Genomic DNA, 24,620 nt, shown 5'->3' on the forward strand with positions numbered 1-24,620 from the left:
TATGTGTATGTGTGCACTTGCTCACTCTCTCTTTCCTGAAAACATTTATCTGTTTCCCTTCCCTTCCCTTGCCTTCCCCGCCTCCCTTTCTCTCTTCTTTTTTTCCCCCCTCCCATTTAAATAAGGGGAAAAGAAGGAAAACATCTTTCATAGCATTGTTAAGAATGCCTATGACTATAAATGATTTGTTTTGTTTCATGAAGACTTAGGATTTAAATCACTTTTATATCCATTTTTAGTAAAATCACTTATGACATCTAGCAATTCACTGTTTATAATTTCTCATAAAGAAACACCACTATTCAGTTTTCCTCTAGGAGTAAAAAGTCAATGTTACATTAACACATGTACACTGGAGTTTGTATTCTAACATCTTTTTGTTTTTGTTTTTTTTAACTTTCAGATGAAAATGATGTTGGAATATGACACCAGTTGTGTGATGTGAAACATTAATATTACTTTAGAGATTGTAACTTTACTTGTAATTGTCCTAAGTTTGAGTTACTACACTAGAAATTAACAGGAAAAATTCACTGGAGCCCTTTGATATAAAATGTATTTTCAGAAAAACATCAAATCATTTAAAATTTACTTTGGAATGGAGACTTCATACTTAAAACAAACTTAGGGGAAATGAAATAATTTAAAAAGTTCTTTCAGCCATTGCGCACAGTTACTGTTGGATGTGATTGCCAGCACTGGGGAATCAGGAAGTCTGTAGTTTAAATTCTTCAGGATCAGATTATATCGCAGATTTTCTTTACACATGGTGTTAAGTACATATTAAGTGACTGCTATAACTTTCTTTTCCTTTCTTACCTTTGGGAATCTCAAGAACACAGCTTTAGCTTTCTTCTTATTTGTGTTATCTTTATATTTGTTTTTAATTTTCAAGAGTTTATACCTTCAAGCTACAGCATGACTAAGTATCCAAACAAACTTCTAACTTTCTTTAGTATATTGTGTTTTAAAAATTGTATAAATATCTACTGGCCAGGTTTTAAGAATTTGGGGCAGGAAACTTTATGAAGGGATAGGGGAGATGTCATTACTTTTAGGTAAGATTAGACCAGGAGATGATGTTTTTTCATTTGTTAGTTTTGGGATCTTTTCCCCCCCTGCTTCTGATTTCATCTTAGCATTGTTGAGATAAAATACATTTGCCCAAAATAAGGCCCAACAATTAAGATTTAAAATTGCCAGGGATACCAAAAGAGATATTAGAAGATTTTAAGTTTTAGAGAATGTTCAGTGACTTTTAATAAGCATAGGCTTAATTAAAGAGGTTGCGGTGAATGTCATTAACCAACTAACATTTAAGTGCCCTAGCTTGTACTCTTGCTTTTTTGTGGAATGAAAAAAAGTGATGACTTAGTATGACTCTTTACAATGACATTGAAAATTATGAGCTATCTGTTTCTGGCTTGTCCTAGTTCTGCTTTTATTTCATTTGAAATGTATACTAAATCTGATGCCAGCACAAAGCTTGTCCATTTCATGTGTCTGTTTATCATTTGCATGATTTTGAGCAATAAACATTCCTTGACAACAGCATCACACTTTGTTTTTACCAACACTCATCTTTACTCCAAACATGAACACAAATTGGTTTTTATCCATGTTAATGAAAAAAACAAATTCTTCTATTTCAATGAGTAAAACAGAAAAGCATGAGATGCTGGGAAGTCTGGAATCAATTAAGTTAGCAAAGTGTGTAGGAAAAAGACAGCAGACATGGAAAATGATCACATCAAAATGACTTGTTTTATAGAAATAGAAACTTGCAGACTAAATGGTGAATAAGAAATTAATTTAGGAAATTTCTGTTTATTTAATACTTTAATTTTATTTAATACATTTGATTTTCAAACTGTAGAATATGTATGTGAGAATACTCTTAGTCCTTATCTGAATGTGGGTCTGTGTTAATTAGTATTTACTTTGATCCTTTCTGTGCCGTATATGTTAACTGGCCTTAGAATAAGATCGGAAAATACAAAGATGAGAAATTACTTGAACCAATTGCACAGAGTTGAAGAACAGTACCTTCTAGGTGCTTAGAAGGCAAGACAAGACAATGCAGACTCCAGTGAATTGTTTTAGTTTGAAAATATGCACAATTGTGTGGCAAATTAATACATTTCAGTGGTGTAGCCACAGGGAGTAAAATGTTAAGGAAGAATCCGATTTCTTTGTGCAATAATTGGAAGATCATGCTTGTTCTGGATGCTTCCAAATGTCCTCATTTTGACACTTTTATTTTAAAATACTGTTAACTTCAAGGAAGTCCTGGCTCTTGTTTGTGCTTTGTCTTTTGAGGTATGAGAGGAAATCAGGTGTTTTGAGGTATCAGTCCTTGGCCCAGGGATCCTTTGTATATTCCAATAGAGTATAAAAACCTAAATGATATTGAATATTCTTTTCCATGGATGGTTATATCATTAACTATGTACTGTTCATCTGAATGAATCCTAATTTGTTTAGTTTCTGATGTATCTAACCAGATGACTTGACAATGAATGCTCCTCCCTAAAACATAACTTGTTCTTATGCTTCTTTGACATCTCCTGCTTTGAGTTTTCCTCAGAAACCATTACATTTTCATAGACTCAGATCTGAGGAGAAATAAAGTAGACCATCATGCCAATTACGTTAACCTCTGGGAACAAAAATGCTTATTGATTGACCTTCACAAACAACTTTCAAAAAGCTCCAAAGCTGGGCTTCCCTGGTGGCACAGTGGTTGAGAGTCCGCCTGCCGATGCGGGGGACATGGGTTCGTGCCCCGGTCTGGGAAGATCCCACATGCCGCGGAGCCGCTGGGCCCGTGAGCCATGGCCGCTGAGCCTGCGTGTCCAGAGCCTGTGCTCTGCAACGGGAGAGGCCGGAACAGTGAGAGGCCCGCGTACTGCAAAAATAAATAAATAAATAAAATAAAATAAAATAAAAAGCTCCAAAGCTTTCTAATTATTGGGTAAACCTGTGAAAAGATGATTGGGAGGCGAGAAGTGGGCAGAGTGTAGGCATCTAAGTAGAAAGAAGCCTGGCCTAACAGTACAGGGACCAGTTTTTCCTTTTTGAGTCTTAGTTTCAGATGATCTTGATTTAATTTTATTTACCTCTTTGGTTCTTTCTAACCCCACAGGTAAAATGAACAGGGTACTTATGATCCTGACTTCCTTATAGGAGTTAAAACACTTTTAGAAAACTATAGATATTATGGGAGTGCAGAAGATTCATATTATTTACTTCAGATTAACTGAAAATGACCTTGAGGAAATAATACTCACTTGTAGACTAAGCAAAGAATTCTATGGCAATTTTTCATCTCTGCATTGAGCCAGTTTGACCAAATTATCAGACAGGATATGGACAGGTGCCACTGCACTCAGCTATTTTCCCTTTTGTGAGAGCTCTGAGTTGAATGTTTCTCTGGGCAGCTTTGCAAATGTTTCTCACTGCAGCTTTTTCTGAGAGTGGCATCTGGCAGTAGATTGATTTAACCAAGTCTGAGGTTTGCTCTTTTCAGAATGTGCTCTCTAGGCAGCTTCTATGTGGCTGTGACATGACCACATACTGCTGCTGCTTTTCCTGCCTTCCAGCACCACATGTGAGGCTAAGGCATTCTGACACCTGCCATTTGGAAACTTTACTTGCTGAAAAATGTCAAGATTTTCAGACAAGATGAAGACAGATATAACTGATCATTCTTCCCTTTCTCAGGAATAGGCTGAGGGCATTTGTTCATAAATGGATGAATTGCTGAAGTGGTATAGTTCTGTTACTTTGGAGAGAGGCACACCGATTTTGTACAGAAGAGTCAAAGGTGTTTGTTTATGTGTTCTTATTCACTTTTGTACCTATTTGGCATGATACTAATTTGCTGTTAGTATAAACAGAGGTTTTAGTGATTACTTTTTTGGATTTTATGGGATAAATGGTAAGAGCTGGGGTCAGGGGGTGCAGTTCTCCTTGCACCTTATTGTTATCAAGAACCTCACTAGGAAATTGCAGATTTTGGAGGATGGACTTCTGTTATGATCATATTGTCATACAGATACACACACTGATGACTGTCAAATTTTAAATGACCAGGAGTAAGACCTCCTGCTTGAGGTCCTTGCTGCTGCTGCTTCCTTTTTTTTTTCATTGAGCCTTAGTGTTCTAAGACCAGAGGACTGATTGCTAAATAAGGACAGGAAAAGTAGTGTAACCTGCTGAGTTTGTTCCACCTAGTAACTGGTATCTAACTGGTTGAAGAAGGGACTTGAACATGTCATAAAATGAAGGCTTAAAAACCTATTAACATTATTTTGCTTATTCCTACCTTTCAATCTTATGGATAAATTATAATTGGCTGTATGCTGTTGAGTAAACTCTTTCCTTTATTTCTTACATCTTGATCTTTATCTTGGATCTCAGGGCCAGTAACATCACAGAGATGATGATAGCTTAATTTTGTGTAATTTGGGAAAGATGTTCCAATAACTTTAGTTATTTTGAATTGCAAAAAATGTAAAAAGGTTGGATGAGATGCCCTGTAAGTTTTATTAGGAGCCAGACCATGTTGAGAGACTGTGGATCACTTGGGAAACTGTATTCTCTGACATCTCTTTGGACAACTTCTTAAGTGGCTTTGAGCGGCTCAGTGAAAAAAGGAGAATGAGTTTTGGCCAGCAGGCTTCTTCCTTGTATTGTAATTTATAAAGACTAGTAGAATAATAAAATCCATCTCCAGCAACTGAAAGGCAATGAGGACTAACGGCTTTTATGAGCAGGGTCCATGAATTAGAACATAAATATTTGAAAACATTTCATAGCAGAAGCATGGGAATTCTTCAGTATACAAAACTTCTTGCTTTGGGTCCTAGGTTGACTTGAATTATATAAAGAAGGATTGTTGTTGCAAATTTAAATGGGTTTTCTTTATCTTTTAACTGGATCCTTCTTATCATTATAGTTTGTCCATAAAATCACAAAATCTGTATCTTAGGTCATGGTTATAGAAATAGTGTGTTCATATAAGCTTCTTTTTCTTATGATTTGTTTTGTTATGATTTGTGGACATGGATAATCATCAAGAGGTAAACGTGTAGTAATTTGGGTTTCACCCTGGAAATGAATCATCTTAATATTGCTTATACCTGAATCAAACATATCCTATATTTTCCTGAAGTATGTTTTATACATTTGCAAGTTATGGTCCTAGACAAGATTTGAATTTTAGCTGCCATCTTTGGCTCCTCTTCACTTAAGGTACAGTGAATTTTCAACAAAGAAAGGGCTGTACTGGTATATGAATTGTTTTAAAATGCCCTGACGTGAAGACTAATAAAAATATCAAAATAAATCAAATGTATCTTTCAGGTAATATGCTCTTTTTCTATAATATCTTCTATGGTGCACCATTTATCTTTATTCCCATTAGTTTGTAAGGTGGACATATTTCTTATATTCTTAAGAATGGTGTCAAAAGCCATGGACTGACCAATGCTTCTGAAAACGCTGACATGGGTCCATGTTCTTTAATGCCAGCATGCCATCCAGCATTCCCAGGTAGGCCCACCTGCAGCTGAATTTATTCATTCCATAATGTATTAAAGCCAGTAAGCTGCAAGTTCTCTTTTCCCTTTCTCATAAAAAGAATAAGTATGTTTAGGATGGTAGTTCTGATAGGCTTTGCTAAAACAAAACAAAACAAAACAGAAAAGCAGATACTATGCATGACATTTACATATTGCTTATTGCAGATGGAAACCACTAAGCTTTCACATTTTTCAAGGGTTTACTATTTCTTTTGAATTTTTGAGGCATTTTTGTTGTTGTTGAGAAAAGCCGGCATAAAGCACTTGTATTGCAATAATAAAACTTGAAACTCATATGTAGTGTGGAGGTAAGGGAGTAGGCAGCAGTTTCTCTCACCACATCACTACACAGGACAGCAGAGGGGTGAGAGGGAGAAGCCAGGAAACTCTGAGATCAGCAGGGGGAGCTGAGCATCAAAAAACAGGAGATGCTGAAGCTGTGATGACCAGCATCATTTTCTTAAGACAACACTCAGGGATTTGTCATGATGGCTGGGCTTTCATGGGTGTGAAGTGTCTACAAACAGCGCCTTCAATTTAACTTTTGATTAAAGTCCTTAAAATTTAGGAAGTGGAGCTTGGATAGCTATGAGATTACGAAAGTCCTGAATATCCATTAGAAAAACCACAGGATGGAAAGAAAAAAAAAAGCCAGGCCATGAAGAAGGCTTCAGAGGTCCCTGCTAGCCCAGGGACAGACCCTGTAGTGTCCAACATCTCAGTGAAAAGGATATGCTTTCAAAAGGCAGAGGGTTAAGGGGAGGGGAGGGTGGGGCAGTGGAGGCCACTTTAGTTTGGGGTCGGGCTTTTCATTCAACCCGAGGATGTCTCTCAACTTGGAGAATAATTCGGTCCTCAAGAGCGCCTCAAATCAGCTATGGCTCTGCAGCACAGCAGCAAGAATGTTTAATAGATATATATAATAGATAAAACTTTGATCCAAAATAAAATAAAATAAAGATTCTTGCACCCCACACACCAGTTCCTATTCTGAAGTCAACCCATTTCTTGTGCTGTTAACACTTGACTAGTACTTAACTGGAAACCTAGATCCAAAGGACTGAAACTCAGTCTTCACCCCAAAATGAAAACAAACTAAAATGAGTAACTCGAGGTTTATGTAATGTAGTTCAGCTCAACATACATACCAGGAGAAAGGGGAAGAGCAAAGCTGGTGACGGGACACATTCAGCCAAGGAAGGTGCTTATACAAAGAGTGTAGTGGAATTTCAGGAAAAGCTCCATATGGACTCGCTGTGCACATCTGGAGGCGCCAGATCCTTCCATGGCACATCCAAGAACGGGGAGCTCAGGGAGGAGGCCGTTCCTGTCATTCCAGTTTTAGAAGCTCCACGTCAAAGATGAGAGTGGCATTTGGTGGGATGATGCCTGGGTGCCCAGAGGCAGTGTAGGCATAGTCTGGGGAGACAGTTAGTTTGGCTCTCTGACTCACGCTCATCTGGGCAACTCTTTCTTCCCAGCCTCAGATCACCTCCTTCTTGCCCAGCACAAACTTAAAGGGCTTGTTTCTGTCCCTAGAGGAATCGAATTTCTTTCCATCTTCAAGCATCCTGGTGTAGTGCACCACGCAGGTCTGGCCGTGCTTGGGGAAGGTGTGCCCGTCTCCGGGGAGATGGTCTCCTCCCTCCACTGCCATGGCGGAGGAGGCGGCGGACGCTGGGCAGCGGGCGGGCGGTGCGACGTGTGGAGTGGACGGAGAGTGGGCCTGGCGGCGGCGCCGCCCCTCTATCTTATCCAGTTGCTCAACGGCGCCGCACGCACGCACCACCGCATGCCCCACCTGAGGCTTTAGAACACTGGCTCTCAAAGTGTAGTCCTAGACTTCATCAGTATTTAAAACTTTTATGTTTCAAAAGACCATTAGGAAAATGACAAACCAAAAATTTGGAGAAAATATTTGCAAATCATGTATCTGATGCAGGACTTGTATTTATACATAAAAACACTTATAAGTCAATAATAAGGAGACAAGCCAAATAAAAATGGGCAAAGATTTGAACAGATATTCTACTAAAGAAGATTGGGAAAGGCCAACAAAGACATTGAGTAAGTGTTCACATCATCAATGATTTAAAAATGTAAAATAAGCTAGAAGTAGATACCACTTCATAACCACTAGAATAGTTGTCAAAAAGGCAACAGCAAGTATTGTCAAGGAAATGAACAAACTGGAGCCCTTATTCATTGTACTTAGGCAGTTTCTTAAAAAATTAGACATGAATTTACAACCCAGCATTTCCACTCCTGGGAATATATCCAAGAGAAATGAAACATAAGTCTACACAAATATTTGTAAATGAATGTTTATAGCAGCATTATTCATAATACCAGAGAACTTGGACCAACCCCAAATTCTATCAACTGGTGAATGGATAAACAAAATGTGGTATTTCTAGAACAGTGGAATACTATTCAGCAATAAAAAAGAAGTACTGATACTATAGCATGAATGAATCTCAAAAACATTATGCTAAGTGAAGAAGCCAGACAGAAAAGACCACATATTTTATGATTCCATTTATATGGTATGTCCAGGCAGGTGAATGTATAGAGACAAAAAGTAAACTAGTGGATACCTAGGATTGGAGATGGGAATGAGGACTGCAAATGGGCGCAAAGGATCTTTCTGGATGGAAATGTTCTGAAGTTGGATTTTGGTGATGATTGTACAGCATTTGCTAGAAGTCATTGAATTGTATACTTAAGATGGGTGAACTTTATGAAATGTAAGTTATACCTTAATAAGACTTTAAAACCTATATGGTCCCAGCAACATCAGCATCACCAGTGAACTGGTTAGAAATGCAAATTCTCAGTGCCAGTGAAGCAGAAGCTCTGGGGGTGGAGCCTGGCAATGTGTGTTTTAACAACCTCCAGCAGATTCAGATGTAGGATTAAGTTTGATAACCACTTGAGAATCAAGGAAGGTTAAATGGAGATGTGAGTAGTTTTGGTACAGCTTATGTACATTCAGTCTACCCTGTTACTGTAACTGTAGGAAAGGTTTGAATTAAGGACTGTTGTAGTAGAGTTAAAGAAAATTACAGGGCAGTGGGAGTAAAAATAAACTGGCCTTTCATGTTCTTGATATGACCCTATGAGAAGCTTTATGATTGTGATGTTTGTGTACCACATATATTAGTAAATTCCTGTGTTCTTTTAGACTTGCTGTTACTTAACAAACATAGCATAAACAGGTTCATTTGCCATAACGACAGTGGAAGTTTAGATCCTTGAAAGGAATTATTTCTCCTAAATATTTACACAGTGTAATATAGCAGAGCCAGAAATGTGCAGTGATCCCAAGAAAGTAAAGATCTGACCATAGATAAAGTAGTAAATGGAGCAGCCAGCTGAACTGAACAACTCATTTTCTCCCTCCATCTGTTCAGTGTACTTTTGAAAACCACGATTAGAAAAAGTGGTTGATCTAGAGTCGTCATCTTACATTTGGCCTGTGCTTTCAGAGTTTGTTTGGTTTTTTTTTTCCCCTAGCATTATCTGGGTGGCCAAAAGAAATTCTAAAGTTTGAGGCTGCCCCAGAAAAGAGCCTGATGATTCAAACTGGAGACTGCTGGTTGGTGAATGTGTTAAGTGAAGTTTGTAGATAGGGTCCCTTAAGTGGGCGGTGATGACTTCTACAGAGGTATAAGTTCACGTCAGAGGAAAGTAGAGGTTGGCAGGGTGGGGGGTGGGAGGCAAAAACAAACATCAGACAAGGGAGAAAAAGAGGAGTGAGTAACAGGATGTGAAAACTGATAAAATGTATGTGACTTATTAGTGGAGTCCACTGAGCTTTTTAGCAGTAGCATTTGGAAGAATATTAGGGAATGTAGCACAAACCATTGTTATTTCCAAAACTTTATTCAACTGTAGGTAAAAAGAACTGGGCTGTTAGTTGCTGGCAAAGTGTATCTTGGCTTCTGTCTCTCTCTTTAATTATTTTATTTCTCATTATCTTTTTCCCTTTGCTTCTCTCTTTTTTGTTCTTTCTTAAAACTTTTAATAATTCACATTTTATTATTTAGCACTTATTATTAGCAAAATATTAGATATTATAACCCTCTAAATTAGTAATTCTGATTCTGACTTCTGTTATTGGATGGATAATAAAGGAATAAAATATCTTGCAATAAGTTTCATTCTGAAAAGTCTATGCCGTAGCAGTCTGAATTCCACTTATTTATTAGTGGATAAATTCCTATAGATGTACTTAAGCTTAAAAGAAACATAGGGATAGAAAAGAAAAAAATAAACAAACTTCTCCCTTTGTAAGAAAACTCTCCAGTTCATACTCTTAGATTTATATCTAAATGTAGAGTTGCATTTGAACAAGAATAAACAAACACAGATAATCTGTTATTCTATGAGTAAATACAAGCTGAGTACCTAAAAATTTGACCGTTTTGGAGTTAACTGCAAGAATCAGGAGAAGCATACTTTTTGGTATGTTTGGGGCAGTAGGGATGGCAGGTAGGTTGACATCATGTTCTTTAAATCAGGACATTTCAAAATGTTGATGAAAGCACAAAAATTAGATCAGTATTTCTTCCTTGCCCTGTTAGTTTTTGGGAACTCGTTAGTAGCGAACATGGAATGCTTACAGTACTGCTGCAAACAACAGCCTCTTTCACAGTTAGTGTTCCGCTCTTTTTTTTTTAATTAATTTTACTTTTTTGGCTGCGTTGGGTCTTCACCACTGCACGTGGGTCCTCTCCAGCTGCGGCAAGCAGGGGCCACTCCTCCCCGCGGTATGCACACCTCACATTGCGGTGGCCTCTCCCACTGCGAAGCACAGGCTCCAGGTGCACGGGCTTCAGCAGTTGTGGCTCACGGGCTCCAGAGCGCAGACTCAGCAGCTGTGGTACACATTCTCAGCTGCTCTGGGGCATGTGGGATCCTCCCGGACCAGGGCTCAAACCCGTGTCCTCTGCATTGGCTGGCGGACTCTCAATCACTGCGCCTCCAGGGATGTCCCAGTGTTCTGCTCTTCAAGCCTGCTTTTCGTGTCTTGGTTCAGTGGGGCCCTTGTCCTTGTGCCTAGTCTAACACCACTTAGGCATCAGGCCTTGTGGTTGGTTGCTGCTGTGACTTTTTTCCTTGAGCTCCCTTTAGTGGTACTGTGCAGTACTTGTAACAACTTCATGTTGGACTCAAACATAAATGGGGAAAAAAAAATAAAGGAGGAATTTTTGTTTTTAAAAGGAAAACAGAAGACAGTGAAAGGAAGGGAGAAAGAAAATAAAAGGAATGCTTACCCTGAGAGTGGTGGAGACCGACAATTTCTGCTGGTTCCATTCTTTGTCAGAAACTGCTTCTACCTCAGCAGAGGGACTCAACCTACAAATAGAGAGAAGCTCTCCATCTTTGTCCTTCAGTTTGTTAATTGGCTTTCCCCTTGATGGCATTTGAAGGTACCAGTGATTTTGTCAAATTGAGTGGCCCACTGACAGCAGTAGAAGTGATTTAAGTGTAATATTTTTACACATTGTGGTACATTGTAGCAGCTCAGCATCATTGTGAACATAAACCAGAATCAGATTCTCATGTGGAATGAATACTATTGTTATGTTTATGGCCCAGAAGAGTCGGTAGCTGTTACTTTGAGGAACCCCAAATTCCAAATTACAGTTCTGTTCGGTAGTTGCTAATTTGGGGTTGTCCTTTTTAGGTTTCTTTTGTGGCTAGAAAGTGTTCATCTGATATGCTATGAGACACTGAAGGAAAAGTAGCCAAGGGAATTCTGTATTGTTGAAATACTGCTCAGTGGATGTGATAAGATGTCCATCCCGGGATATACTCACCCTCTGTTTGGTAGACATTTTAAGTTCTCACAGGCTTGTTATGGGTCCTCTGTGTAAATAATTACTGTACCATTGCTAGACTCGTTCTCTTTGGAAAATGCTCATTCTTTGAAAGATAGCTTAGAATTTTTTTTAAAAAACTGTGATAGTTGGAGAATGGCATCTAACTGGTCTTCCACCAGATGGTGCTAGTGTTACATACCTACATGTAAATTTGGTGCCATTGAAATCTTGAGGTGGTGTATTTCTGCTCTTTTTCTTTTTCACCATATTTTGCCTTTAGTGTTTTTTTTTCTCACACACACTACTTTCCTGGTATACAACTGTGTCACCTCACACCTTTTCTGTTGTGGGTAGTGAATTGATTGTGCTGTGGTGTTCATGAAGAATAACTTGGGGGTTGGATGCACAGGCCAAGGACTAAGTACAACTTTAAACTGTATATTATATGTACTTTCTTATAAAATTTTTCATTGTGCATTTGATTTTTATATGACCTGTATGTACAAATCAAGAGTTATTCTTGACCTTTCTTTCATGTTATAAAACAATATCATAAAATATTATTATTTGAGGTTTCCTAGGAGTCATGTTTGGAAGTTATTACTAACAAATGACATATTTACCCACACTTAAGTTCAAAATAACTTTGATAACTTTAAAAGAAAGTTTGATTAAAAAAAAAATGTTGGCTATTATGCAATATTGGATCTCCTGGCCAGGTAAATAATGGTCATTAGAAACTTAAATTTTAAACTCTTTCTTTTTACAAATAAATATTACAGTTATTGCAGAAAAATTTAAAGAAATAAAAATTCTTTTAAAGGAATAACTCATAGTTAAGTACTATTAATATTAACATAAACCTTTTTTTCTTTTGTATATACCTATATTTTAAAAATATCAAAGTTGGTCTCATGTCTTACTTTTATAACCAGCCTTTCCACTTAATACATTACAACAGTAATTTTAAATGACAGTATAGGTTTTCATTAAAGAACTCTTTAATGATAGGCATTTTGGTTTCAGTTTCTTTTGGTCGGAGCTATGCTGTGATGAATAACGCTGTTTAAATTTTTGTGTAAATTAAAATTTCCTTCATATAAATTCTTAAAAATATAATAGCCAGTTCAGAAAGAATGTATATTCTTGTGACTTTTGATCTATATTTTCAAATTACCATCCAAAAGAGTTTTACAGTTTAAATATCTTTAATAGTATAGGATTTTATTTGTTCCCCTGCTTCCTTATCATCACCAGATTACCTTAGTTTTTAATTTATTTTTAATTAAAAAAATTTTTTTTTTGGCTGTGTGCATGGCTTGCGGGATCTTAGTTCCCCAACCAGGGATCGAACTCGTGCCCCCTGCACTGGAAGCGTGGAGTCCTAACCACTGGACTGCCAGGGAATTCCCATGTTAGTTTTTAAAGTGACTAGGTATCGCTCATTTGAGGCTCCCTGAAATGACAATTCATCACTAAATAAAGGAATTTAAAATTGCTTTGATTTTTTTTTTAGAAATAAGTATCCTTTAAACATTAAACCCTAGAGCCCCTTTTATTTATGGTGGTTTGGTTTTTGGCCTTGTCTCCTATCCCCAAAATACAAACAGCTATCCTTTCATACTTCAAAACAGGTTCTCATATGCAAAGCAAAAACTTAAGATCTGTGTTGATTAACTTTTTATAGCATTTTCTGTTACTTGTTGAGAAACTTAGGTCATTTACCTACCCTCTCTTCATATGAATGTTTCTCAGCCTGAAAATTTGGAAAAACTTTTTAGATAAATTATTTTTAAAACTTTACTGAAATGAGCTGTGCATTTAGTATCGGAGCTTTTTAGTACCTATTTTTTTCGGTGGGCAGAAGGAAAAGGAAGCTTCTAGATATTGGTAACACTTAAGCAATTCTAGTATACTTTTATAAAAAATGAGAAATCAGTTTTTATTAGTTTAAGCAAATATATCCTGGCTGATTTTTGATAGCTTACTAAATATTAATTGTGTTTTCATTTAAGTAGGTTAACTTTGAATTGAATTTTCTTGTTAACATAGGAAGCATGCAATTTATTTTAAAATAAGAAAAACAAAAAAGCTATTTTCATATTTGGGAAATAAGAAGAGGGGAGGAGACTCATACAGAGGCTTCAAGCAACCTTGTAAATGAATGTGAAAACTATTAGCCCAATAACTTAAAAAAACCAGCTAGTTTTCCTCTCTCATGAAAAAAATTCTCCCATCTCAATTTGGCAAAAGAAGTTGCCCTTCTTTTACTGTCAGAATGAATAGGCACAGTAAGAAAAGTACTTGCAAGCGCGGTTTTAAAAGATTCATCAACATACAATTTATCTTGGTAGAAGAGACTTATAAACTGTGGAGATATAAATTCTGTGGTTTAAACATATATTTGTGTAAAAAATAAAGTACATTGTATTGATAAATGATCAGATTTATGTAAAAGCATCGAATTTTACTTGAGATAACAAAAATTGGCATTTTTAACTTGCAGGGTTTTTGTTAAAATTTTTTAAATGAATTTAAAAGTAAATCCATCTATATTGTGGGCATTTCACTTGTTTTTTAGGTTATGAGTGTGTGGTTTATACGTATATATTTTCAGATTAAAAAGCGTAGAAAGACTCTAGAAAAGTGCTGAATTAGATAAAGTGCTTTAAAAATTATCAATTTAATTCTAAAGAATTAGCACATTAACACATAGATCTGGTAAAACGTTAAGTCCAGTGGTAGCTTCTGAAGTGTACTTTCATATATTTAAAGTTTCATATACGATATGTATCTATTTAGGCGTTTGTCTAAACAAACAATTTGAAAGGGCTTCAAGTACTGTAATAATCTCAAAACCTTTGAGTTCAGTTAGAACTGTGTCAGTTAAATTCCCCCAGAATTATAAATTTTACTCAGAGTCTTGTCTGCTTTATGGCAAAGTAAATAAAATAATCGAATTGCTAAGATTATGAGCCTAATTAGTTTACACCTGAGTGAAATTTGTTTTGTGACATATGATACGTATTAAATGTTAGATATCTGTATTTTGTGCAAAGTTTACTTTTGCTTTCCTCAAAATATACTAGAGATAATTGGAATAATTTTCTAATAGTTTATTGGGAAACTTCCTAATGAACAGAAAGTGCCTTGTGAAATCTAGCATACTTTCTAGTTAATGTCTATCCTTGAACTCTAAATAGGAAAGAAAAAAAGGAAGGGGGGAAAGGCTATAACTTTTGTTCTTAGCAGCTTCTCCTGGAAAGAATCATCACCACTCCCAGCTTGATTTCTTTCACTTGACTCTTGCCACATATACTTCTTAGATCCTTATATGTTTTATATTGAAGTAATCAGTGTTGAGCTTTTTCTCTTCATTTAGATTATTTAAGCATTCTGATCTGTGTGTAGTACTGAACAGTTTATTGGACCCATGCTGTCTAGTAACTAAAGCATATGAAATTTACTGCATTTTGTATTGATTTAATATTAATGTTAATCTAAAATCTTTGGGTGCAGCGTGTCACATCTGTTTTGTATTCCTCTGTTTAAAAGAAGTGGCAATTTGGTATTTGGAGGAATATTTATTATCTGAGTGTTTTTCTTTGCAACAGTTTCCCTCAGTCTTTTGAGAATTATAACTTCCAAGAGACAGTGAATCACCCAGCAAATTCTCAGGTACCCAACTGCTGAAGCCCACAGTTAATGGGAACTTTTATTTACCATTTAAGTTCCTTTGCTCAAATAGAGGTAATTTTGGAGGCTTCTGGCAATGCCAGAAAATAAATTTGTGGTAAGATTTTTTAAAATATTCTTTTCTCTGCACTTCACAGATACTCTGGTTTTTTAGAAAAAAATTTGTTAGGCTGAGTGTTCATTTGTGTTTGAAACCAAATTTTACTTGGCTGATGGCTGACTATTCTTATTTATCCTGTTTCATAAAGGGGTTGGTTTTGTGCTTTGTATATAATATGCACCTCTTATTGTATCATGATGATGCTGTTGATGAGGAACAGGATGAGCAGCCTTGCTTTTCAGTTGCAGTGTTCATTTTGCCTATTATGAAATTTGGGTTAGTAGATCTTGGTTGCAAAAGATATAAATCTTCTCGTTGCCCCCAAATAATCTTCTCAAGTCTCTGTGGTTTATAATTGTTGTCGAAGTTCAATCAAGAGTTCTTCAAAGAACTCTTTGGAGTAGCGAACTAACCGTTTCACATTTTACTTATCAGTGTTGAGTTGTTACAGTGGGGCAATAATGTTAAAAGTTATCTGCTCAACTTGTCTAACAATTGAAGTAACTACTGAAGAGCAGAGAATGGGAGAGGTTTCTAAGAGTGGATTAAAAATTAAGCACTAATATGTTTCTGCTTTTGAATTGTGACATCTAGATGGTCACATGGTAGAGAACCAAAGGTATTGTAAATACTTAAAGTAGATGATGCTTCTTTACGTATTATGTCATAAAGAAAGCCTCTAATTTTAAAATGTTTGGTAAACTGTACAAATGTCAACCACTATACAACCGTCATCTGTAAGAGAGTGCTGCCATTGTGGATTGTAAAGTATATGGAGCCAAAGAAGAAAGGAACAGGATGATATGTGTGATGCTTTGGTTAAAGAAGTGATGAAATGAAGTGGTTTAACACCTGCCTGAAGTGGTATGTTTCAAGTTCACCAAAAGGATGATTTCAGACCCTCTTGAAAAGAAGTGGGATCCTGTCTGATCCCCTTCCTTTTCACATTGTGGTTTTTAATTATAACCAAGTAATAATAATGGCAATTTTTTTTGTGTATATCCACATATGCACATATCCACACACATGTCTGTGCTTCCCAAGATGCTTTAGAATGATTCAGACGGGAGTCATAAATGTCAGTCAATAATGGATTATAAACACAAGAGGAGCTAAGCATTCTGAAAATTTTGATGTTGGCATCATGGAGGAGTATCCACTGTGTTCATTTATAAACTCTCTCTTAAACAGAAAACAACTGAATGAATTCATTATGGATTTAAGCCTGTGTATTTCCTATGTGTAGAAAATAAGCATTGCTTAATCACTTTATGTTAATGTAAAATTAAATAGTATAGGTATCATTGAAATATAAAGAGAGTGCTTTGCCCTGCAGTTTTCTTTTCTTATAATACCTAGTCTCATTCATTTATTTTCTTGGGGCAGGTAGAAAGTTTGGAAAATGATATTCCCCTTTTCTTTCTTTTCAGTATCGTCAGTGAAGCAGGAGCATCAGTCTACAGTGTCAGCCCTGAAGCTAATAAAGAGATGCCAGGACTGGACCCTAATTTGAGAAGTGCAGGTAAGAAACTGTGGGTCATCACTAAAGCGTGTGATTTTGATATTTTGGACTTGTATTTGTAGCAAGCAAAATATTTAAATATCCAAGAAATTTTAGAAGATATATTGCAGTCATGTTAGAAAGAAAGTGTTTGATTGGAATAATACTGGGAATTATGGAAAAGAAGTAGAAGAATACTGCTTTTAAAGAACACTGCATAGTATTCTAGAGTGTGGTGAAAAATTAGCCCAAAACATCTTTAGTAAAATTAAATGCTAGAGAGTTAATAGTAAAAACAATAAAATACTCAGTTCTCTTATTATTATTGCAAAATATTACTTATTACAGCTTTTTGTTGGAGGAAAGTAATATATTAACATAAAATATTTAAAGTGCAAATGTATGAACATGCACAGACTTTCAGGCTATAGCTAAATATTTGTTAAATGACCAGTTTCTCTTGCCTTGCTAATAGGAATTGTCATTACTATATTGTTTAAATCAGCCTGATTTGATTTTAGTTGTATAAAATTGCTTTGATTTCTGTGATGTGGAATAGTTTAAATCTTGTGTGTGAAGAAATTAAAGATATTTTGAGGGTTTCCTGGTGGCACAGTGGTTGAGAATATGCCTACCAATGCAGTGGACACGGGTTCAAGCCCTGGTCCGGGAAGATCCCACATGCTGCGTAGCAGCTAAGCCCATGCGCCACAGGTACTGAGCCTGCGCTCTAGAGCCCGGGAGCCACAACTACTGAAATCTGCGTGCCTAGAGCCCGTGCTCCGCAGCAAGAGAAGCCACTGCAATGAGAAGCCTGCAATGAAGAGTAGCCCCCGCTTGCTGCATCTAAAAAGAAAGCCTGCGCACAGCAACAGAGACCCAATGCAACCAAAAATAAATAAATAAATAAATTTATTTTTTAAAAAGATATTTTGGTACATCTAATGACAATAATTGGTATCACAAGCAAAATATAGATCTGGTCAGAGCATTTTCCTATGTAATAGGTGGATGTTTAGACTACTTTGTTAGAAGTGGCTTGTGTATGTGTGTTTACTGATTTATTTATTTTTTTTAATGGATGTATAGTTGATTTACAATATTATATTAGTTTCAGGTGCACAGCATTGTGATCCAGTATTTTTACAGATTGTACTCCATTATAACTTCTTAGAAGATAATGGCTATAATTCCCATTGCTATACAATATATCCTTGTTGTTTGTCTATTTTATATATAGTAGTTTGTATCTCTTAATCCCCCAATTTGGGGAAATTCCAAATTAGGGGAAATAGACTTTTTATTTAATTTTTTTTCCTTAAATATTCTCATCAAATTTCATTGACTGTTCTTGAAATCTACACCTGATGATACGTATTTGAAAATTTTTGCGTTAATCTAAAGTTAAAAACTTCTTTTTTGATCCAAAAGAACTTGTAGTTTCCCTTCAGTTGTTCATTCGACGACACAGTCCCCTGACTAACATGATCATCTTTTCTTTTTTCTTTTAAAAATATTTATTTTATTTATTTATTTTATTTTAATTTCTTTGGCTGCTTCGGGTCTTCGTTGTGGCATGCAGCCTTCTCTCTAGTTGTGACGTGTGGGTTTTCTCTCTCTAGTTGTGGCGCTTGGGCTCCAGAGCGCTTGGGCTCTGTAGTTTGTGGCATGCGGGCTCTCTAGTTGAGGTGCGAGGGCTTAGTTGCCCCAAGGCATGTGGGATCTTAGTTCCTCGACCAGGGATCAAACCCACGTCCCCTGCATTGGAAGGCAGATTCTTTACCACTGGACTACCAGGGAAGTCCCCTAAAATGGTCATCTTTTCAAACTCAGATCCCAGCTCAAAGTCTTGCTTCTTCAGTGAAGCTTTTCTCTGTGTCACATCAACTCAATGTGGTCTCTGCCTCCTTGCCATGTTCTCTTTTGGTACTTGCCTTGTAATAACAATAGTAATAATAATAATAGGAGGAGGAGGGAGCTGCTAACACTAATCTTTTTAAAGCACTTAATATATATGAAACATTGTGATAAATACATTACCAGGATTATTTTATTTAATCCTCACAATTGCCCTATGAGTCATTTATTATTCCCACTTTACAGATGAGGAAACCAAGGCTTAATGAGGCCGCATAGCCAAGTGTGTACATAATATTTATGTACGTAACTTCTGTAATAAAAGGATACTTTCCTTTATAGAAAATAAAATTCAGAGCCTCCCAAGTGAGCACTGAAAGGTAATCATCCAACAGGGCATTAGAAAAATATTATATAGGAGGTAGCAGTTCCTCAGACTTCCCTTTGCTAAGGGAGCTGCTATTTCCTCTTCACCACTGGCCCATGTGGGTGCATAACTGCCACAGTATTATAAGGGAACAAGATCACAACATTCTAACAAGACTGTGAAAATAGGAAATAATAAAAAGGGGAATTGGTATATAGTCCTGGTTACTCTGATTTCAAAACCTAGTTGTGTCTTCAGTTTGTGATTCACTGCAGGTGTGCCATTTTTCTTTGTCTTAGCTTGTTTCCACATTGGCAGTGACTATGTTTGATCCATATCAACTCAAAACACCTATCTAGACATTCTGAGTCTTCAAAGTCTGGTCCTGGAAGCAAATATTGAAATTAACTGAGAGTCTCCACTCTTGGCTTTCTAGGCCCCACTTCCACTTCAGTTCCTTTCTTCTCACTAGGCATCTTTCTCTTTCCTAGTGATTGATGCCTGGGATGACTTCGTACTTCATCTGAGACCTGACCTATCTATGGGTGTGGGTTTTACCTTTCAACCCTCCATAAGTTTACCATATCAAATATAACAGAACCTCAACATTCATACAAGTGTTAAACATATGTAAGAAAATGACCTTTATCTTACTACATCTTCTTGACCAGTTTATCAGCTTATTGAAAACAGAAGTTACCCTTATATGTGCTTACATTCCCCTCATAATAAATTCATTGTACTGAGACAGTTTAAATTGGATGGATAGAATAGTAGATAGTTGGTATTAAAAAGTTTATTATGGATTTCTGATTTAAAATGAAGATTAAATATACCTGTTACTCCTTCACTCTCTTCTGAAATCTCATTAAAATGACAGTAACTTGATAGAATGAAGGCATAAACTTACTAGGACAAGGAGAATGGGAGAGGAGATAACAGCAACAATAGTTTTGAAGCTGGAAACCGGATGAGATCTAGCCAACTTGAGAAAGTGGAATACTGAGACAGCATTGTAGAAAACAGAGCTAACCTGAAATAGATCGTAGAAACCCTAAAGACTCAGGAAATGCACTAAGCACCTTTAGAAGTGTCTTGGGAGGGCTGAGAATGGGTCTAAAATAAGAGGATTGATTGAAAGTCTGTTTAAAAAGCAGTGAGATCAAGTTAAACATAGAATATCATATAACCCAGCAATCCCACTCCTTGGTATATACTCAAAAGAATTGAAAACAGGTACTCAGCAAATACTTGTACACAGATGCTCATAGCAGCACTATTCACAATAGCCCAAAACTGGAAACAACCCAAATGTCCATCAGCAAGTGAATAGATAAACAAAATGTGGTCTATCCATACGATGGAAGGGTATTTTTAACCATAAGAAAGAATGAAGTAATGATACATGCTACAACATGGATGAACCTTGAAAACATGCTAAGTGAAAGAAGCTAAACACAAAAGGTCACATATTGTATGATTGCATATATGTGAAATGTCCAAAATGGGCAAATCTGCAGACACAGAGAGCTGATTGGTGGTTGCCAGGGGCTCGGGAGAGGGGACAATGAAGAGGGACTGTTTAATGTGTACAGGGTTTCCTTTGGGGGTGATGAAAATGTTTTGGAACTTGATAGAGGTGGTGGTTTGCACAATGTTGTAAGTATACTAAATACTACTGAATGATACACCTTAAAATGGTTAACTTTATGTTATGTGAATTTCACATCAGTAAAAAAAGAAGAAATGAATTAGACCTCCCATTCCACACAGTTGAGTAACTGTCCTTCTTCCACTTTTGCAGAAGACTGGAGAATTGTTCTCTAGAGAGGGTTAAACCGAAGGTTTCTACACTGGAGGACATGGGTTATAGGTGAGAGTGGGAATACCTACTAAAAAAAAGAGAGATTAAATAATTATTGACATGCTGTTGTAGATACCTTATGTGGGAGACTAGGAGATTCTGACTAACACAAGAGAAAACACCTAAAGAAACCTTATGTGGGAGACTAGGGGATTCTGACTAACACAAGAGAAAACACTTAAACAAACTGAGATCAGAGATTTCACAAAGAATTGGCCAAATCACCCTATAGTGAAGCCCACAGTTGACAAACCTCACCTTTGAGCAAAGCACTTACAGTCAGCTTTTTAGTACCCTACTCCTGATGGAAAGTCTGGGGTCACTTAACATGTAAGGAAAACTTATGCTATTAAAGACAGATGCCAAAATATGGGGTGGGAGGTGGGGTACACTACATGGAAGAAATAGAGACTATACAGAAAGAAGAAAAATAAAGAAAAAGTTTGATATCCTTAGAGAAAAGATATTTCTTTCAAATTTAAGGGTATATTTGCATAAAGTAAAATTCACCCTTTTTAGGTACACCATCTATGAATTTTGAAAAGCTTGTACTAGTCGGGTAGCCACAACCACTGCAGTCAAGATATAGAGTATTTATATTAGGTCAGCAGATTTGTCAGCTCCTTATTGAAAAATGTAATTACTAATTAGAGGATCAAGATTATAATAAATTTGCATTAAGAGCAATAAAACTACATTTTAATAAGCTTTTTAGTGAAAAAAATTCCAATTTGAAGTTGTTGAATGAAATAAGACAGCATGGGGATTGCTCTGTTGCTGTCTGATGGCAAGAGGAAGTATAAAAAAGAAGTGAGTATTGGACTTTAAAAATAAAGATTTCCACTTCGGTATTCTCAGATAACAGAGTAAGGCAAATTTTAAAGAGAACACAGTTTAGTACAGTCTTTTAAGCAATACATTTATTTGCTCTAGAAGCTTTAAGCTTCTATGTATTTCATGGAACTGAAGACCAAAACCAATAGAACCCCTTTTGTTCTTTGGATATAAGATACCTTATGAATGAGGGGGAAATGTTGTTTTCAGTGCTACTGCATATGGCTCTCTGGTTGCTTACCTTTTAGGATGATAATCTTCACTCGGTCGAAGCTCCTTTTCCCTGCTTTTTACTGTCTTCCTTTACACAATATGTTTCATTACCGTTTAACAAATTACCATTTATTAAAAACAAAATTCCTATATGTACTTTTTTCCCTTTTTCCTTGGTCTGTCTAGTCTGCTACAATGCAAGACTCAATTATTGTGGCTTATAATATGACTTGCCTTAATGTTTTTTTTAATTGCACTTGTCCTATGCATTTCTTCCTTTCTATGTAAACTTTAGAGCCATTTAACTAATATTTTTCAAACTCTGTAGAAATACAGTGAAATTCCATTAAATTTATACCTTCATCCAGGTTATGCACATTTTATTTTTCTTACTCACCTGCAGTACACACACACACACACACACACACACCACAGACAGTGAATGGATTCTCCTTCATGATATTTTCTTATTGGTTGTTGATGGCATATGGTGGAGCATCAGTTTTTGTCTGGGTGTCTTGACACCAGCCAACTGATTGAAATCTTATTAGTTCTGATATTTTTTCAGTTGACTTGCTTGGGTTTTCTAAGTAGACAGTCATCATCTGCAAGTAATAATAATCTAGTTTCTGTCTTTTGAGTAATTATACCTTCTTTCTTTTCTCTTCCAATTGCGTTAACTAGAACTTCCTAAACAGTGGTAAATAGTCGCAGTGATACAGAGAAATGTGGACGTTACATGTCGGCAAAATAGTCAATATTTGCCATACATTTGGACAAACTGCATTTAAAAAATACATAACAACTTCATTGAGATATAGTTTACATAGCATACAGTTTACCCTTTTAAAGTATATGTCATCATTTTTTAGTATAGTCAGAGTTGTGTAACTATTGCCACTATCCAATTTTAGAATATTTTCATCGCCCCTAGAATCCCTATACCCATTAGCAATCGGTCCCCCTTCCCCTCTTCTTCCCAATCCCTGGAAAACACTAATCTACCTTCTGTCTCTGTGGATTTGCCTATTCTGGACATTTCGTATAAATGGAATCATTACAATATGAGGTCTTTTGTGATTGGCTGGCTTCTTTCACTTAGCATAGTGTTTTCAAAGTTCACTCATGCTGTAGCATATATCAGTACTCCATTCCTTTGTATTGCCAAATAATTTACCATTATACAGGTACACCACATTGTATTCATCCATTTATCAGTTGTTGGATATTTGGGTTGTTTTCACCTTTTTGGCTATTATGAGTAATGCTGCTGTGAACATCCATGTACAAGATTTTATGTAGACCAATGTTTTCATTTCTTTTGAGTATGTACCTAGGAGTAAAAACTTGGGGACACAGGGACATAGGGTAACATGTTACATAAGTAACATGTTCCAGAAGTCTTTTTGACTTCTTCTGCTATACTTTCCTCACCATTCCTTCTCTGCCTCTTTCACCATTTCCTCCTTCTCTTTTCTGTCTCAAAATATGAATGTGCCCCAAGTTTTTGGGCCATGATTCTTACTCCCTCTTCTTTTTTTTTTATCAGCAATCTGTTAAACTCCTTTTGCCTGAACTACTTATCTGTCTCTTACTTTCAGAAATCTTTTGTCAGCCTGATCATTATTACTGTTTATTGCATAACCCTTCTCTTGATTATCCTGCCAGCAGGAAAACACCACCATCTTTTCTCCAAAGCCTGAGCGTACTACTTTTCGAATTCTACTTTAAACAATGTTCATCTCTCTCCCTCCTCCTGCCTCCCATCTCTTCCATGCTTGGGTTTCTATGCTACACAGAATGAACAGCATCTGAAAGTGAAATGCCAATTCTAGAAATATTAGATCTATGTTGGGGGTTGTTTACTGGGTACAGTGTAACTCCAGAAGCCATTGGGACTTATTGTAGAATTAATATGTTATCTAGAAGCCATCATTTTAAATCCATTGTTGCTAATATTTAGCAATATTAGGATGAACAAAGGATACACTGGCAGTGAACTGTTAGGAGGGAATCCAGTAGAAAATAGTTTAAAAGCCTTTTGTGTATTTCAGAAATGTTAAAATATGGGATCTACTCACACAATTTCTAAGTTTAGGTTTTCATAATGTGGGTTTTCTGAAGGTGTAGATTTGAGAGATTTACCTATTATTGATATACTTTTATTGAATTTCTAATATTGCCTTCCTACACAGCAAACGTTCTGATGCCTGTTACCTTAACTTGGTCTACTGTTGTGGGTTGTTTTTTTAATCCGAAAATATTTTGGCAATGTATGTACGTGTTTGAAAATCACTCTTATTGTATAATATATGTAAAGGCTAGAATAAAGAAATAATACAGTTGAGTTGTCCCTTGGTATCCACAGGAGATTGGTTTCAGGACCCGTCTCAGATACCAAAATCCAAGGATGCTCAAGTCCCTTATATAAAATAGCACAGTATTTGCATATAACCTATGCACATCCTCCAATATACTTTGAATCATCTCTAGATTACTTATAATACCTAATACAATGTAAATGTTATGTAATTAGTTGTAAGTGCAATATAAATAGTTGCTGAGAGCATCAAATTCAAGCTTTCCTTTTTGGAACTTTATGGAACTTATTTTTCGAATATTTTTGATCCATAGTTGGTTGAATCTGTGGATGTGAAACCCACAGATATGGAGGCCTGACTATTTGGTTTTAGAGGATATCAGGTATTTCTCTGGTGGCATATGTTTTCATATGACTATAAATGTGGTTATTAAAGGAAACCATTTCTCCTATAA

The 24,620-nt window shown here is 36.3% G+C and overlaps 1 protein-coding gene and 1 pseudogene across 5 annotated transcripts in view; one reads left to right on the forward strand and one right to left on the reverse strand.

The window, feature by feature from the left end:
* The window catches only part of SRBD1 (S1 RNA binding domain 1), a 230,348-nt gene that overhangs the window by 105,872 nt on the left and 99,856 nt on the right, over positions 1-24,620 (forward strand). For all 5 annotated transcript variants that reach the window (XM_019943104.3, XM_019943105.3, XM_019943106.3 and 2 more), the window contains exon 15: positions 16,640-16,731. In XM_019943104.3, the coding sequence (XP_019798663.3) occupies positions 16,640-16,731 (92 nt within the window). The remainder of the gene's footprint in view (positions 1-16,639; positions 16,732-24,620) is intronic.
* LOC109551183 (peptidyl-prolyl cis-trans isomerase FKBP1A pseudogene) lies at positions 6,839-7,155 on the reverse strand (annotated as a pseudogene).

The sequence above is a fragment of the Tursiops truncatus genome, chromosome 14 (assembly GCF_011762595.2).
Source record: "Tursiops truncatus isolate mTurTru1 chromosome 14, mTurTru1.mat.Y, whole genome shotgun sequence".
Taxonomy (NCBI): domain Eukaryota; kingdom Metazoa; phylum Chordata; class Mammalia; order Artiodactyla; family Delphinidae; genus Tursiops; species Tursiops truncatus.